Source organism: Pungitius pungitius, chromosome 12 (assembly GCF_949316345.1).
Source record: "Pungitius pungitius chromosome 12, fPunPun2.1, whole genome shotgun sequence".
In the NCBI taxonomy this organism is placed as follows: Eukaryota; Metazoa; Chordata; class Actinopteri; order Perciformes; family Gasterosteidae; genus Pungitius; species Pungitius pungitius.
The window spans coordinates 11,132,746-11,151,805 of record NC_084911.1 but is presented as its reverse complement, the minus strand read 5'-3'; the positions used below and the strand labels follow the sequence as shown (position 1 = coordinate 11,151,805).

The following is a 19,060-nucleotide window of genomic DNA, read 5'->3' as shown; positions in this document are numbered from 1 at the left end:
AGGGTGAGCGCCGTAAGTACAGGCAGAGAGCTTCCGACACTCCGCTTTCGCAGCTTCAAACAAGAATGTGCTGTTTGCCTCTGCCTGCCCCCCCCCCCAAAAAAAACCAAACCCCGCCCCTGAAGGAGCCCGTCTATCCGTCTAGTGTCTCGCCATCACATTGACTCCCTGTCACTGCCTTTATCTATTATTCCAGCTCTTCTGTCTGTCAGTCTCTCGTGCGCTCTTCTCCCCTCGCCTCCGTTAGCCTGTTTCTGTCAAACTCTTTCTCATTCTGTGTCTTCTCGATGCCCCCCCCCCCCCCCCCCACCGCTCTTTATCCTAACATTTATTTTAACAGGCATTTTTATTGCAATAACCCCCGTCCATCTCAGTGTGTGCACAGACCCCGGGCTTCTGTCAAACACACACACACACACACAGGTCCACGTCAGCATGAAAACCCACACATGCTCATCGTTATGCACAGACACACACACACACACACACACACACACACACACGCAGATGGTGTGCAGGTGTAAGATGTGACAGAGTCCAGATAACAGGCCACTGCCTCCTCCTCCCTGCAATATGCTACAGCCAAGGATGGATTCCAATGACACAGCTTATTCCCTCATTGCGTCTCACGAGTTGAGTTTGCTTTACCAGTAGAAAGGTAATCTGCATTACACGATTATGTTTAATTTAACAGATGTTAATCAAAACTTCTACCACAAAAATACAGCGAGCTTTGTGCCTTCTGTTTGTGACTCATACTTGTACTGAAGGGACATATTACTCACGCACACCCCCTAGATTTGCATAGTAGTGCTCATACGCTGTTGCCGTGGTTTGTTCTCAACAGTACGTGTGTTAGTTTATTTGTGTGCGTCTGAGTGCCGAGGGGGAGGGAGAAGGGGGGGGGGTTTGCAGATTGTGCTCGGTCCACTAGATCCCTCCCAGTCAGAGCGGAGCTGTCTCACCTCGTCAGCATTAGGCTCTCGTGGCACCCTCATCCTCCCTGACAGTCAGCCAAAGGAAAGGATGGGACGTAAAACCGCCCACAGCCCCCGTGTGACCCGGCATGCAGGGAGGACGGGGCAGTCGGAGGGTGGGGGTGGGGGTGAGGACGGCGTTGGATGTGATGGGGGAAAAACAGGAAAGCAGCAGGGTGATGTGTCCTCACATCGGCAAGGGCAGAGAGCAGAGCTCAGGGAGGACGCACCTTTGCACGCGCGCACACACACGTGCAAAGACGGACAAATCTCACACACACACGTGCACAAAGCCAACACACACACACACACACACACACACAGTGACATTGAGTGCAGGACGTGACTGCTGTGATATTTCCTCCAGTTGAAATGGCGGTGAAATGAATCTCAGCATGCCTGGCTCTAGACCTTTAGGATCGTGCTGTCGTCTTTAGCTCCACATGCTTCTGGTGCCACAACGCAAACATAAAAACATACACAAACATGGGCCAACACACAAATACACACTGGTGGGGGAAATGCGAATATGGCACAGACAAAGAAAGCAGTCTGTAAATAAATAAACAGTTTCTAGACAGCGGTGTCTTTTTGGTCGATTTTTAGTGAAAGCAGTCAATATTTTATTCAAAAGGAAAAATATCAACCAATATTCAAATGGTTCAATTCAATAGCAGATATTTGAAATAATATGCTTATTTTTGTATGAGAATATGCTTTTTATAAACACAATACAATACCTTTTGAATGGATTATCTTTGCGTGATACAGGTGATGCAGCTCGTCTGATTAACTGTTCAGTAATTATTTTTTGTAAATGTTATCAAATTGGATTTCGAAACCAAATATGCCAAACCAAATTTACATTTTAAACCGAGGAGCTTCCTAGCCTGTACGTAAAAAAGAAGATTAGATGATTTACTAAGAACTGCTTGTTGTGTCTACAGTGGATGTCATTCAGTGTCTCAGTGTGTCCACAGACCGAGTAGGGTGAGGTCTAACGTGGTGTGAAGCGAGAGGACAGAGCAGCTTGCGCATCCAGGTTTTTTATTTCAAGCCCTACCCGATAATATCCACGTTTATGGCCCTTTTTTACAGACTTTCCAGGCATACCATCAGGCGCGTCAGACACAGTCATATTTCCAGTGTTTCCACTGGGCCATCCGTGACTGTGTGTGCATTCCTCTCAGTGGATTTCTTTCCCCTCTCACCTCAATATCCCCTCTCTTCCCTTTAGATTGAACCGCTTCTCAAATCATGGCTGTTTCTCCTCTCTGTTTTTCCCTCCTCTGTCTGATGGTCTGCTTCCATATTGTCACATAGTGTAAATCTGCAAGAATTCCTTTTCTTTTTTTTGTAGCGGTGTGTTGTGTGTTTTACTGCTGCTGTTTGGATGTGGCTGCAAACAGTAACCACACCACAGCTGCGATGTCTCTCCGTGGCAGTTTCAAGTGTACATTGTTTCCACTGCATGAGATCTGCAGCTTTAAATCATGGCGATATATAACGCTCATCCTTGTGTCAAACACATGAACACATCCAGGTTTTAGTTGCCATTGTTTAGTTTCTAAGAGACCTCATGTGGCCCCTTTGCTGCCTTCACTTTACATATATAAAAGCTAGGCGGACCTCGCTGATATTGAGGACGGTCACTAGCGACATGTTTTATGTCTCTGATCTCCTAATAGTTTGATCCTCGGTGTACAGCAGCATTCAGCCCCTGCAGGGACTCTGCTTTTTGTTATCTGAGAGGGCAAGCACACTTGCTGCCTCATTGTATTATTTATTGGATCCAAGACACCACCTCTTCAAGGTGAGTACCATCTACATGTACATATACAGTGGGTGCGGAAAGTATTCAAAACCAGAAATTTAGAAATTTTAGCAAATGAATTATAAAGAAAAACTGAAATTTCACACATGTCAACCAATGTGTATTCTCCCAGATTATTATTATCCAACTGTTTCATGTTGCAAATATTTGCACAGTTTTTTTTCTCTTGTATTAGTACCTTTAGAACAGGGACTTTTTATTAGTATGTATGAACATGAGTAACCCTGCAAAATTGAGAAAGAAGCAGTGTAATATGTGGTAATGTACAGCCTGGAGCCACCGCACTGAAAATGAATAAGAGATTGATTTTTGGCCTCATTCAATGTTGCAACTTGCACTGAAATCTTTTCTGTATTTTCAACATGAGTCACATCGCAGCTCCACATCAACCCGACATGACCAAGAAAAGCACTCTTCCATTTCTGCATTTCATGCATTAACATAAAACATGAAAATAATGCACTTTGAGTTTAAAATTCAACTTAATTCCCTTTCGGATTCTTTCAAGTGTGTTTGTATTTAGGGACCATTCTTAGAAATGTCCCCACCTATACCAGTCATTTTAACTTAGTAGTTTGTCCCAATTCTGCATTGCCATCAGTTACAGACAGCTTGGTTCCCTTTGGGACTGTATTGGCTTGGGGAAGAAGTTTAGAGCAGCAAATATTCTAGGTGGTGAACTTCTTTTCCTACGTGCAGCGAAAACAGATGAATTCAAGTTAGAAAAAGAGGTAAAAAAAAGTTGATTTATAGTTTGGAGTACCAAGCCAGTAATTAAGTTATAAATGTACAATCCATAATCATTCATTTGTTGTCAAGCATTATTCTCTGTTACTGGCATTGGAATGAAAAGGTGAAGGAAGAAAGTGTTGTAGTCTGCCACACTGATTCAGAATGAACATAATAGCAGAAAAAAAGGCAAACAAATGACATACTTAAGGTTGATTCATAGTCAACAGCTCCCAAGGGTTGCTGTGTTCCAGCTATGCAATAGTATTAAGTATATAAAGTGTATGTGAGTTTTCACACAGATCTTTCATTCAGTCAAAGCGGACGGTTATTCTTTGCAGCAGTTACGTCAGTACGACTGATGATGCCCTTACAGTATATTTCCTTTTCCACTTGGGGCACGAAGCAGACATTAGGATTCCCACCTGCCTTCGTTCCACTCAGCCAGCAGTTTTCTCTCTCTCTGTTTCGCCCTCCATCAGCTCCTCCTCGTCCCGCTCCCCTCCTTCATCTCCCACTCGTGAAACCAAGCCATGGCAACGAAATACATTGATGATTTATTTATGTTAGGGTTCCCATCTTCCCTTACAACTCCCTCTTCCTCCATGACGCACACACTTTTGCTTTCTCTCTTCGTGTTGTTGTTGTCTGTGAAACCGGATTTGACAGTGATGCTAAATGAAGTGTCCTCCTGGTGTGATGAGGTGAGGATTGTGCAGGTGGGAGAGCTCATAAGCACACACACACATGCACTTCACCTCTGCAATGTCATGCTGAGATGACAGCTCTGGGCTTCAGTCACATGATCAGAGTATTTGACACGATATGCACAACGTATTTCATAGAAATACACGACATCTTAGTAACAGACATGTTAGTGCTTTTAATCCATTAGATCAATCATTTTAGATAGTGTCATCTAAACATTCTCCCAGTTTTTCTTTTTTTCACAACGACTGTTAGTTGGCGAGACTGTGAGCAGCTACCAGCCATCACCCAAAACCCTCACGTCTTGTGTTAACAGGGCAAACCTGGTGGATCAGAATGTTGTCTATTCATATCAAACCTTAAGCCAAACTGACAAGACTGGGCTGGGCCATCCATCACTAACAGTCACTTACAATCACATGGTTTCATGTAAGCATTCTTCATGAGGAGTTTAATAGGTTGTTTGTAAGGCTTTTATTAACGGGTGATAAATAATCAATAATCACTGCTTTATAGAACGCAAGGACAATGTTGCAAGGAGATGTCTGGTGGTTGAAAATCCCTTCGTTAAGCGTAATTTACACAGTCATTTAATTGAGCTCAATTCACATCAACAAACAGCTGAAAAAAAACCTTCATTAACAAGTTATTACTGCACTCAGGATGCGTTAAATTATTAGGACTATCTGAAAAGACAAAGGAGGAGGAGATACCTCCTGATAGGATGTTGGATAATATAATTTTTCTTTTTCTAAAGCCAAGATACAAAAGATACATACAGAGCCCACATATAAGAAATTGAATAAGTGCTTACTTGGTCTAATAATAAGGCTTTTGCATTTATTAGAGACAGAGTGAAGTGACAAATTCAAAACGTTTCTAGTTCCAGTTTGTTAAAGGATTATTTTGCAATTATCATGATATCTTTTGCACATTAGGCAGTGGGGTGTGTAGGGCCCCACACAATGAGGGAGGAACCCCAATCCTAACAAAACAGTTTTCTTTGTGTTGTGAGACCGAGTGAAACATCATTCCAGGGCGCATGAGCATTATTTTTACGTGGCAGTCGACCAACAACCTAATCACCTAAAACAACCCCTGTTAAGCTGCCATCGGGTGCTATTATGTGAGTGGGCCTCTTACACTGTCACCCTCAAGCAGCTGTCTTTCTGGTCCACCCATCTTCAAATTACCTTCCCTGCGCACACTCACCCTCCTTCAACCTCCTGTCAGTCTTTTTCTGTCACTTCCTTAGTTAGTCTCTCTGCCAGTCAGTCAACAGGCCAAGCCGCCACGCTCCCAATGTTGTTCCCTCCCAATGATCTTCAATCCACTGGTTTGTTCGTCAGAGAAAGAGGGCGAGAGAAGTGAGAGGTCTGGTGAGGGAGAAAAAAAAGTCTCCCAATGAAGTAAGCAAATTGCTGGAGGGACTGGGAGAAAGAGGCAGAGCAGTGAAGAGAGAGATGTCAATTTAGAGAGTGAGAGCTCAGCTTAGTGTCAGCTTTGTGAAAGCAGAGTAAGAATATGCAGAGTTTACTTTACAGCTATATATATAGAGAGAGAGAGAAAGAGAGAGGATAGTTTAGTGAAAAAGATGGACGACTGAAAGCTGTTTTGAAGGAGAGAGTCGGGGGGGAAAAGATAGATGGCTGTTTGCCTCGTGAGCGGCTGCCAGTCATCACCTAGATGGGCCTCAGCGGCAGGTTGGCAGCGGCAGCTCTAATTGAGGAGGCCGGTGGCTTGGAACAGCAGAGAAAGAGGCAGGGCGAGCTTTCCTCCTTGATGGCTCATAAATTAGCCTGTCACTCATTACACCCTGGTATGTGGTTGGGTGATCAGAAAAAAAGCATTTCCAAAGACATTTGCATTTGTCACAAATTGCTGCCCATGTAGAAGCTCATAAAGTAGAGTCACCACGTATATATGGTGGACTACACATGTGACTTCTGTGCAACGTTGTTGTCAGCAGAATGAAAAACATAATCTTCAGCTACGCATCAATATCCATTACACCTTGAAGGGATTGTTTAGTGAAACACACAACTCTCTTACCCACACATCACAATCTCACTTTGTCTGCATATTGAAAAACAAAAAGGCGGACTCTGGGAAGCTGTCAGTCCATGACAGGTATTGATCGGGCTGCTCCTGAGAGGCAGCTAGATGAACTTCCCATCAGCCCCTGGGAGTGGGCTTCTGGGGACTTGTTGCCCTCTGCTAATGACTAACGTAAGTGGAGATATGAGAGGAGAATGTGGGCAAAAGTTTGAGCCGAAGTGGGTGGGAGGATGTTGTGGAGACGCAGACCCAGATGCCACCGCTAAATACATGTCACATGGCATTAGACCCGCACGGCGCTGCCATCTTCTCAGGTGACAGCAGCCATCCCCATATTTGACGCTTCCTCTTCCTTTCAACCCGCCCGGGGGTCTCGTGTGCTCGCCGTCACGCCGTCCCGGGGGATTTGGCGCTCCTCGTCAATCTCTGCCACCCATCCATACCCCACCTCACCCTCGCGGCCCATCCACCCCGAACCGTCCGTGGCGACAACGCGGGCACGCAACAGAGAACACACACTGCATGATAATCACAAGCCGCTCACCTCCTCGGTGGTTTCCACCTTACCCTGCCATCCTCAAAATCACATCGTAAACAGACGTTGACATTTCTGTTCATGCGTATTTTTTATCGCAAATCTCATGCTTCATGTCTGGCATTAAAATACAGCACTGAATCCTACTTGCCAACTTAAAAGAGAACAGCACAGTTGTGGAAGCAAGATGCAATTTTGTGAGAATTGAGTCTGACTGCTTGACCTTCTCTGCTCCCCAGGGTCTGGCCCTCGTCACCATAGAGACTTTGAACTCAGCAACTCAGTTAATGCCGTTAGTTTTGAAGGCCACCAGCGTTGACTGCAGGTTCACCATCAGCCATTTCTCATGAAGAGAAACATGCACTGCAGTGCATGCACCATGGAAACTAGAAATGAGCAAGTTTAGTAAAAGCATACATTTTACCATGACCAAGTTCTAAAGCGTCTCAAACTATCACATTCTTAGCTGGCTGCGTGAACAATACAAACTATGTGTTCCATTACTAAATAGTTTTCTTGGTAAATCCTGCAAACATTTTTGGAAAAGATTACAAGTGTATGTTTCAGTACTACAGTAACGCCCGGATTATGTTCATGCCTAAGGATCTGAGTTGTAGGTGTTCTGGTGGGCTCACACTGTGCACGACTTTGACTCCAGACACTTACTCTTGTGACTAAGTTCAGACAACAAAGCAACTTTGGTTAAGGCTGCAGAAAGATCGTGGTAACACTGTGGCATTATTTACTCCAAACGTACAATTCCAGTCAAAGGTTTGGAGACATTTTCTCATCCAGTTCAATGAATGCTATTATTTGTAACCACATATTCAGAATTCCCTGGAGCGACCGTCTTTCCAATAGGTTAGAACAAACCATCTTGGCTGTGGCAGACTGATGTAAAGACTGGAGCCAATCCCATGTTTCTAATTGGACCCGGCTCTGGTGTGATCCAGCCAGCAGACCGACGGTTGGCATGAGGCAGCAGCACAGCTGCACACTTGTCCTTCACTCGGCCTCAGGGGAGTCTGTGTCCATCGCCGCCTCTGTGAATGGCAACAAATATTTCACGTTTAAGGGGAACCCTCCCTCAGCAATGTGATCCCTACGTCTTTCACGCTTCCAGTGCAACCCTGTATAACAAACTGCTAAACAGCAGAATTGTTTTTTTTGTGTATAAGAACATTCAAATCCAAAATAGAGACAAGAAACATTTTATTCATTCTGGTTGCACAGTGTATATGTTTGACAGATGCTTTTTAGGGCCTTTTTGACACAGCAAAACCAGCAGGCATCTTAGCCAGACCAGCAAGAGAGGCAAAAGAGCAACAAGAGATAAAGACAGAGGACGTCGGAGTCAGAGAGTACGATTAGACACAGTTTGAGGAGAGCAGAGGATGAGAGGAGGAAGGAGGCAGGTAGAAGATATGGGGAAAGAAGGGCAAATGATCTAAGAGCTGAAGAGAGGCAGAGAGGGAGCAATGTGACGCTGTAATGAAGTTCCTGATAGCACCCTAGGAGACGTGCTTTGGAGTAGCTCCAGGACAGCTTAGCGCTGCACCAAGGCTCTTGCTTCCACACACACACACACACACACACACACACACATACAAACCATTTGAACAAATTTAATACGAGCAGGCGCTTGGTGCTCTCGAGCCAACTCTGAATCCCCGAATATGTGTCAGCTTCACCAATTTATGCATCGACAAGAAAAAACACAAAAGAGAAGAAGAATGGCGAGTGAGATGGCTGTGAGAAACCATCACTTGCAGTCATTCTCCCGGCGCTCTCACTCACACACTGATGTGCAAACATGCAAGTTGCCCGAAAAAGTGCACACACATAGACGAGAGAGCGGACGTAGACTTGTCTTCTTTTATTTCTCTTAATGTTCTGATATCATGCTTCTGCCACATGAAGCTCCTCGGTGCCTCCCTCTGCACCTGGTGTTTTGTTTCCACTCTCTTCTCTGGCGGCATGGCAGGCCCAACGTATGTCTCGAACATCAGTTACATTGCTGACCTGCGAGACGGTATGAAAAAAGGGCTAATGTAGTGCCAACCTGCACAGGTATGAACCTGGGGGAACAAACAACTAATTTACCCATTTGTGCATTCGAGATCAAAACAAAGAGAAAGGTTCCCCCTGAGAGAGGAGGAGGGCGAAAGATGTAAGACTGCACAGAGGAAGGGATGAGAAGGAGAGAGAAACAGAGGGAGAGAGAAGAATCAGGTTGTTCTACCCAGCCCCTCTCCAACAGACCCATTCCTCGCCTCCTTCAGGCCGAGCGGAGCAGCAGCACGAGCAGGAGGATTTAACGGAGGATAACGCGCATCAGTAGGATCGGAGATTTCTGGGAGGTTGTTCGCCGAAGACGGGCCGGACGAAAGGATATAGTAGCTAAAATAAGTAGTTGCCATTACAAAGAAGAGAGAGAGGAGAACAAGTCAATCCGAAACCGCGTACGATAGATTCCGGGGTTCTGCACAACTACTGGACGGCTTTGCACCTGTGCGTTGTGCCTGTACTCTTTTCCGTGGCGATAAAAGTGCGTAAGATTGATAGCGTTTTTACGCACGGTGACACGGTGCCGAGCTGGAGAGACGCGGATACTGTCCTGGACGCACGATGCTGATCGGTAAGTGTTCAAATAGTCCACTGACTAACCCGATGACGAATGTATGAAGGGTTCCAGAAAATATCCCGGGCGGTGTTCGCGCGCATGTTAGAGAGACGTTGCAGCGGTTTTATTATGAATAATATGTACTTATTCGGTCAACATAAATTAAATAAAGTATCTGTTATTAGAACACAGCATTAAGAGTAAGAGACTGACTGAAAGTCGCTGTGAGGAATATGAGAAATACTGATGAAGAAATAAATCGAGTGCGCATGCTGAGCTTTAAAAGAAGTCGTTCTATGATGACATTTTGAGCGTAATGCGTCAATAGAGTTGGTCATGTAGCCGTTCACACGTTACTGTAATGGTCACTGCAGAATATAAACCGTATCGATCCAGTTATATTAAACTCAAAAAAGGATCCCGAAATTCAAATGCGCGCGTCTTTGACTGGTGCGGAGTTACGGACACCTGAGCCTGCTCGGTCCCGCGCGTTCCCCCATATCTGCAACAGTACTCTTGTATTTGTAACATATGGATTTTGAACGTTAATGATTAGAACTTTGAATTGGTCTTTACTGAAAAGTACGAGAAAGTACGAATGCATCTGAAATAGCCCGAGAGAAATCTGACCTGTGTTTCGCCTGTTCTCTAAATGGAAATGAACAACTATGAGCAACTCATCAGGAAATACATTTTCGTTAAAAATGGATAGTGCTGGAATTATTTTCTATTTTTAAATTGATTTGTGCAAAAGAAGGTTATGGGAGTTAATACGCAGAGGACGACTGAACAGAACGAGGTACACGGGATATTTCTTCATTGGAATGTTTTTGCATCTTTTGCTGATAATATATTAGGAGGGAGACATGTTTTGAAAATGTTCGTTAAAGAATTACTAGCTTTCAGTCAATTAGTTGTTCATTTGTTTGTATGAATAGGTAGAATCAACACATCTTGAATTATTTATGTTGTGAGGTGGAATAAAAAAATCGCACTATATTTGATACTTTTGATTTGATTCATTTGGTATAGCTGAGAGGAAAAAAAGATCCACTAAATGCCAAGAACTTGTTCACTTTGTTTGCATAATAAACTCCATCTCATTTCTGACAATATTGGAAAATGACGGTGTGCATTTATCTGTGCCCGAATTTAACCCAAATGTACTCATTAGACTCATAGTATTGACCTATTTCGTACATTTCAGAATAGAAAGATATAGAAGACAGAATAGTAATTGAAAGTGAAATTTGAAAGATTATTACAAAGGTCATGAGGGAATGTACTGATTCTTGATTTGGATTTAATGGTTATAAACCCCCCTCAGACACAAACACGCAGGTACAACAGGCCCCTGATGCGATGGATGCGGTGAGATTGCGGGGCGCTGGGAAATGTTGGTGTTTTTAAAATGGCTTCGGTGCACGGGCCAATGACTCATGCAAATGGATGCCGCATTACCATTTTTTTCACATATGTTCTCCTCCCAAACGCCACGTCCCGATCGCCGGTGAGTGTGGATGTATATGCCATCAGTTCGGAGGTGTTTCACTGAAACCTTGGCTGCATCAGCTGCTTCCCGGGTACCAAATAACAGTAACTCCACGACGTCGGCCATGATCACTCGCTGCGTTGTGGCCTTCTCAGCGGCAGGGCTCCGTTCCCACTCAGCATTGACTTGAGGAGGAAAAAGAGCTGGTGTTTGGGGGATCCACCTCACTTTACCCATCCGTCTGTGACCCCCCCCCCCCTCGCCCCCCAGGCAGAAGACAGGTTGTGTGGCTGTGGGAGGGCTGATTATAGGCCTGTCCTTCTAGGGAGTGAGTGCCATTCTTCTTCTTCTTTTTCAGCCCCTTTTTTATCTGCGGGATCTGAGGCGTGGTGAGGGGGGTCGGAATGCAGGGGGGGGGGGGCAGGGTTAATCGCTGCTAAACAGGGTCCTGAGCATGATCAGGACTAATTACAGGGGGTTAGGGTTACAGTCCGAGACCGTAGGGGGGTTGGGGCACAATTTGAAATCAGGGCCCTGAGAAATTGATGAAAAAAGTACATCGTCATTGAAAAGAAACCTTCTTTCTTAGACGGGCTTAGAGTAGAAAGAAGTATAGACGGGCAGCTTTTGACCTTGAGACGTCTTTGTCCGCATGCACTTTGATCCGGCTTTAATGTGTAGCGCCCGGGGGGGGGGGCTGTTTGAAACGGTTGTGTAGTTGGAGGGAGTGTGAATGAGGGGGTTAATTAAAAGGCCGTGCTGTTCTACTAAGGGTTTTGCCCCACGCTTCCCACCAACTCTACATCTGCACCAATCAGACAAACAAGCTCTTCCTCGAGTGTGTGATTTGCTTTGGTCTTTCGGGATAAAGCAGCAGTGGGCCTGTGTGTGTGTGTGTGTGTGTGTGTGTGTGTGTGTGAGAGAGTGTTAAGAGGCAATGAGACATTATGATGGATGGATCTCCTGAGCCTCCTGTCTCTTTGTTCATCCCTAGTGAGCCAGAGATGAAGGTGGCAGCTATCCAGCTCATGCTCAACCCATTTCAACCTTCTCTCCCTCAAACACACACACATGCACTGTGTACACACAAAACGGAGACAAATAGCCCATTGCTCTATTAGCTCAGCAAACGCTGTGCCTTAAATGACAACTATGTAGTCACACTCGTTTGTCATTAGCTCTGCTCCTACTAGTCTGCGTCGTCTCAGTAAAGACTCCTGTGAGAGGTGTGTCTCGCACTGCCACCAGCCGCACAATGTACTGTTTCTCGTCATAACGCACTTTATTAGCTATCCCGCTGGTGTAAAGTTCTTATCCACTTATGCAGTAGTCAAGTGTGTGGCTATTTTTCATTTTAATGTGCCAGTAAGCCGCAGCCTTCAGAAACCGCATCAGTGGAACGTGTCATCACTCCGAAACTCGCTTTTTTTCTTCCTGCTGTAGTCGCTGTTCTTGATCTTGTTTCACATCTCCCTGTAGAGATCAATCCGGACGATTCTATTCATCGACGCTCACACAATGTTGCACATCATCGACCTCTGATTTTCAGCAGCCGTTTTTGTGCTGGTATAAGTCTAAGCTTGTACACTCAATAATACAAAGTTTGTTATGGAGGTACATTGTCTTTTGAGGTTGTTCAGGGATAATAACAATATCTGACTCTCCTCTGATGGATTTCATTCTGTATGTTAAAGGGGAACTGCACCCATCTTACACAACGCCCGTTAACAGGTCTTGTGGAGTAAATTTTGTAGAGAAAGCTGCACTAAAATATCATATCATGTATTTTACCCCAATGTTAGGATTGATGTCTAAAAAAATAAACCGCTTCATACGTCCAACACAGTGTTGAGGGGAGGGTTTCTTTTTGCATAATCTTTTTTTAGAGCAAGGGTGAGTGGGTGACGTGGACCTGCAGGTGCCAATCAGACAGGTGGTAGGTCAGCAAAGAGCAGAGGTCACAAGTTAATGACGTTTTCAAAACGTGACCCATTCCATGGGAAAGACAGAGACCTTAATGTGTTGAGTTCAAGTCAAGAGCAGGTCCAAGGCAGAGCGAGGCCAAGTCACAACATGACCAGACCAGACCAGTGCGAGTCCCACAGGCTTCCTCTTTATTTACCTCTTTCGTGTCTGTATGCACTGTATAGTTCTTTGTATGTATAAGCGTACCGGTACGAGCATATTGGTAAAACCCTCAAAAGGCGTAGCAGAGGGGGGATTTTATGTGTGTGAATGTGTCGCATGGGCAATCACACTGATGATGTCACAAATGAATCAGCCATTGCACATACAGTGTAGTGCTATTACGGCAGATTGGTCTTGATTGGTCTTCAAATAAAATCCAGGCCTCATCAGTCTTTTATTCCAGTACGAGACCGATATCTTCTCAAGGGGGTTTTGAGACCACCACTGGTACTACAAGACTGCACCGGTGAAGGCTATTAATATGGAAGTGTGCTATTTGTTTTGTGACATGAATTACATGTGTCTGCTTTTGCACATGCAGCATTTGTATGCTCAGTTTTGCACGCATCCCTTCATGACCTCGGGGGGCGCCCCGTCTGTGTGATTGACAGTTTGAGTCATTTCACCGAAGCGACAGTGTGCGTTTGATTGGCCCGCCTGCTTGAGTGAAAGGCTTCTGGATGCTAAGAGCTGCAGGCATATGTGAGGCCCAGCGGGGGCTCTGACAACATGAAAAATGGTCCTGCGCTGCACTCGGCACCAAAACCCTACACCACTTAACCTCTCGTTCCCCGGGTGCTGAGGCTAAAGATGGAGACCTTGAAGGGAAGCAGCAGCACATCATCTCTCAGTGCTGCATCTGTGTGTGTGTGTGTGTGTGTGTGTGTGTGTGTGTGTGTGTGTGTGTGTGTGTGTGTGTGTGTGTGTGTGTGTGTGTGTGTGTGTGTGTGTGTGAGTGTGTTTTTACTGCCCTTGTGAATACATTGGTCTTACCAGGTACCAAAGCTTCTAACTAAAAGGGGAAACATTGCCTTCACTTTGATCTTAGACCTGGACATGAAAGAATTTTAGGCTGTTAAGAGCGACAGACCAGACTGAATAAAGCATAAAGAAAAGAGATGGAGGACGCTACAAACTGAGGCAGGTGGAGAACCAACAAATTTAACTTAAATATCATATTGAATATCATTTAAAAAGGATTGCTCCCTCTTATTCTCTCTTGTAGTCTCAAGGGCATTTGTAAGTCATTACACCAGGCCGTCTGTGTAACAAACCAGCCTCTCCAAGCAGGAAGAGGATTTACACACCAGAACGTAACAAAGGACATTGATTTTACAGTCAACTCAGTCGCCATCAGAACCGGGTGCCCGACCACCTATCTGCATTCTCCAGGGTCCAATGTGCATAATAGAGTGCAGCTAGTGTGTACATGTTGGCGAGTGTAAACAGGAGACTCTGTGATCCACATCTAATGGCTGTCTTTTGCCTGCAGCTCTTTGTTCAACATCGAGATACTGACCTGCGGCTGTACTGCGCGCCGTCTCAAGGAGCGTTTAACAGCTCACCGGATTAATCGCATGGGCCAGTGTTTGATCGTTGAACCAGTGGAGGGTACACACCAGCAAAATGATACTCAAATGAGTGAAGGCTGAATTCACCCACTGAAGAGCTGCCGTACCACCTGACACATTGTGCTCACCCGTAAACGGATCAACAGCCGCTTTAATGAACTTAGATATACTTGAGGGTTACTTGTGTTTTTTGTAAAATGTTTGTATACAGCAGTGGTAAACAGCAGTATTAACATAGTACAGTTATTAAATAAAAGTAATTCAAGGAACAAAAAAATATTCTTTTAAATAATGTATGTACAATTAAGGATTGTACAAAATGTATAATTCATGGGGAAAATGCAATCACAATACATCAATTATAATGAACATTTTAAAAGACTTACAAACACACACAGAAAGTAGATCTCAGCATTGCATTGCCTAAACAACGAATGAATATACATAAATCAATAGACAAATTACAATCACTGTACATGGTTTGCATTTTCCATGGAGACACACACACACATACACACGCTCACACTTAAGATGCAATCGCAATATGAATAGAAAGCATTTTTTACGTACACAAATTGTAATGTAATCAGTGGTGTACATTTGTCAATGAGTGCACACACAAGAATATGAATGTACCTGAAAGATCGGGTGGGAAAAAAGCAGGTTGCAGGTACGTAAAAGCAGTGAGGGTTTTAGGGTGCAACATGATATCACATGAAACCGCGTTGAACATAAATACATCTCAAGTCACCTGCCGTTTAGTCGCCCTGTTTCGCCTCCCTGTGTGTGTGTGTGTGTATTTTGCCTGCACAGGTGTGTGTAATTGTTGTTTCGGAGTGCTTCTGTGTGTTGGCTTACAGCTCCTACAGAAATTGGCATTCGCTTCTTGTCGTCGGCACTGAGCCTTTGTGGAGAGAGCCTGACTGGGAATGATCGGCTCTAATGATTTTACGAGAGTCTACATGATTAATGTTGGCACAGCAGTCAGTTGGCGAACCAACCTCTCTCTCTCTCTCTCTCTCTCTCTCTCTCTCTCCCCACTCTTCATCCACCCACCCCTCCCCACGCCACTCTTCTTCCTCCCCCCATCTCAGAGGGAATATCCAGTCTCGCTGTGTGCCGCTTTCTGTGGCGCTGTGTGCCGTTTGCCACATTAGTGCGTGACAATGGGTCTCTTTGAAGTGGGTTATTGTAGCGCGGCTCACAGCCCATCGCGGCAGAGAAGATGTGGCGGCTCGCCGCGCAGACAGGGCCAGCTACGAGCACGGGGGACAGACAGGAGGCATAGGCGGACGCGCGCACGCCCGCCACAGACAGAATACTGGTGTCGACACAATAGCTTTCACACCCACATCCTCTTAATACGCTTTATGAAAGCACTTCCACGGCAGACAAAAGCCGCGCACTCCTCCCGCGGAGGCACGCATCTGCCTCGGAGCACAAAACAGCACCGAATAAGAGCCTGCTCCGTCCTGCCGTCACTTCATCAACAACGTATAAACCCATCGACCGTTCGAACCATCCGTTGGATTTCTATTTTTTTTTTTCTTCCGTCGTGCTCTGTTCCCTCCGCAGGCCCAGTCCAATCTGAAAGCTTAGTTGAGCTCGGCCTCCTCTCGGCTTATCTCCTAAAGGCTGCCTTTCATTTGAGAAAACGCCTTCATTCCCAGCTCCTCTATGAAGAAGCTGATAAGGATGTCTTTTATCCAAAGCAGATAGTCAGCCCCCCCCCCCCCCCAAACCCCATCAGTACAGTGTAGGGAGCTCGGTTTGTGTGTAACGTTTACGCCATATACAAAGTGATGCGTGAGATTATATTTGGGAACTTGAGTAATAGCTTTTTTCTTTATATTAATTGTGAGACTTAAAATCATTTATTTCGTATATGCATGTGACTGGCACATTCTATTGCAGAGTAACTCCATGGTGTGCTTTGAGCCATCTTCCCGTGCTGCTTATCATCCGAATTTGACATTTCTATGATTACACATAATCACACAAGACCGCTGCAACCTTGCAGGTGTCCCTAATAGGAAGTGATTAAGTGGGACAAGCTAATCATCACAGGGCTTCACACTGTGTGTGTGTGTGTGTGTGTGTGTGTGTGTGTGTGTACGTGCATGTTTTTGTTGAAGAAGAGAGTGTGTAACAAATTGAATGGGGCTGCAGGGTGCCAGGCACAGAGAGAGACGCTTTTTCTGCCTTCGACTCACTTTTGACTCGACTCAAGTTTTTGCTGAACGAATAATAATTTCCTGCTTTCATGTACCAAATAAATTGATTGATCTTTGATGCCGCAAATGTGGCATCAAATGGTGGCTTTGAAAGACATTTCAAAAAGAATTCAGCATAAGACTCAATGGAGAAGTCTGTGCTCTACCATCTTGTTTGATGTATAATTTAATACTTAATACCTATGTCTTTGACATTGGCAAGTGGCAGAAATAGTGTGACACCACTCTTTTTTTTTTATTGGGACGAGGCCCTCGTAGTTTGGGGCTAGAGGAGCTGAAGACACAGCTTGTCGTCTAACATCTGTATTTGTTTCCAACGCTTGGAGCTCCCGCCCTCCCCTCAAGCGCAAGCTCACTGCCGGCGGTTCTCTCCAGGGACGGATAAATACAATTTGTAAAGCCCCCCAAAAAATGCTCCTCACTGCTCCCCACGGAGCCCAAATCTCATTGATTTATTTATTTTTGCTTGAGGCCAACTATTGTGCTAATCTTAGCGGAATAGCGAGCGCATGCGTCAGTGCGAGCGCTGCATCAGCAGCTCTGCATCTATACAAGCTGCTGGCTGTGGTTGGAGCCCCACACCCCTTTGATGGGCTTTATCAAGCCGCTCACCAAAGAGAGATGATTGAATTCATTTGCCTACTGATGAGGAGGGATTGTGAATGGCACACTTCCCAAGATACACGTCCACCTGTTAAAGCCATCTCCGCATCACTGCCATCTAAATCCAACATATGCTCTGTATTACAATCAAACCTTTTTGTTATTATTTACAATCAAACTTTTTTGTTATCGGCTTTCTGCCTTTTTGTTACTCAAACTTGTGCTGCTTTTTGTTGGATTGTGTCATAACGGGACGAGCTGCATTCTGGTGAGAACTGATTATTAGAATATAAACCCTGGGTCAACAAAACATATTTATATTATTAGAATTATTATTTTAAATCTCAAGACTTTTCAAATGATCTGTTAAGGGTTTTTTTTTAAATTTAATTTGTTATCCTATAAAAGCCCTCAAGTCTAATATCTTATTCTCTCACAGTCAATTGTCAAAATTGATTTTATTAGAGGCAATGGTTCCCTGTTGATGATCATGATTAGTCTTATGTTCTGGAGTGCTATGGTGAAGTGTGCTCTTCTGTTGTCGTTAAGGCCAGATTAGCAGTAAATCCTCTTTGTCTCAGCAGACAGTCGCAGACAGACTGAAGTTAGCTAAAGGGTTGCAGTGTTCCAGCCACAGGTCAACAAAGCTCTTGTTACACAGAGTTTTCATAGCAATAACCCTCCTTAATGCTGTCTCATCATAATGGGATTGATGCCTGTGATTTTAGGACTGATATAACTGTAACGTGTATTTCTGTTCTGTTTTTTTTCTTTAAATAAGCATGGATTAAAAAACAGTTGTGTTAAGAGGTATAGTATATTGAATAATATTATGACCTTTGCTGCAATGGGACCTGCAAACTGTCAATATGTATCTGTGATGGATCCAAATGATGAGCACATGCAGAATTATGTGCTATTCTCACTGGTTTGAACTGGGTGGCAATTAGTTCTGTGCATCAATCAGGATTCAACAACTTTAATCAGTATCTGTCGACAGTTGGTGAGTTGATCTAAACTCACCCACATAGTCCTGCTGAGCACATTCACATTCAACTATACCATCTAAAAATAGTCCCTAAGCTTTTTTTTAATGCATTTCTGTTTTTTGGGTTGTCCATCTGCCGTTGTACGCTTCTTGTGAATGCAATATCACAACCACTGTTTGCTCTGTCAGCACTTTTGCTCTAGTTTGTACTGTTAGCAATGTCAGAACTGTTAACTGTGAGCTTCCGGATCAACGGCTATTAAAACACCCGCAATATGGTTTAAAGCAGCTGCATAAGGTTTAAAGCCAAGCTTAAACTTTAACAGTAGAGTTTATGGACATTAGATATCAAATATAACTCAAGATATCTCAAGCATACGTACAATAAAAAGTGAAGCTGTATTCAAAATAGATACTGGCATTGTTTCATAAATTAACTATGTGCATCTTAATTAAGGAATGCAATGAGAAACATATTTAACGCATTGCATGGTCATTGTCTACACCCATATTTATATTAGGAAATCCAAACTAACTTTATGATGGTTACCACAAAAATCCCTATCGGCATTATATATATGTTGAAATTCATCATCATGTGTGTCCAGATGATGTTAAACCAGTTGAGTTACGTTCACTAACTTAAGTCAAATAAAATGATACCAATACATGCTGGGAGCTATACTATGCTACTCACTAAACTTTTTATTTCAAATCTATTATCATTAAGGGAGTGAAAA

The 19,060-nt window shown here is 44.2% G+C and overlaps 1 protein-coding gene across 2 annotated transcripts in view; it reads left to right on the top strand.

The window, feature by feature from the left end:
- Nucleotides 1–19,060, top strand: part of znf385c (zinc finger protein 385C) — a 95,689-nt gene that overhangs the window by 47,359 nt on the left and 29,270 nt on the right. The window contains exon 1 of one of the 2 annotated variants that reach the window (XM_037476792.2): nucleotides 8,877–9,479. The exons of the other annotated variant lie outside the window; for it this stretch is intronic. Coding sequence (XP_037332689.1) covers nucleotides 9,470–9,479 — 10 coding nt within the window. The 5' untranslated portion in view covers nucleotides 8,877–9,469. Of the gene's footprint in view, nucleotides 1–8,876; nucleotides 9,480–19,060 lie in introns of those variants that run through there. 2 annotated transcript variants of the gene reach the window in all.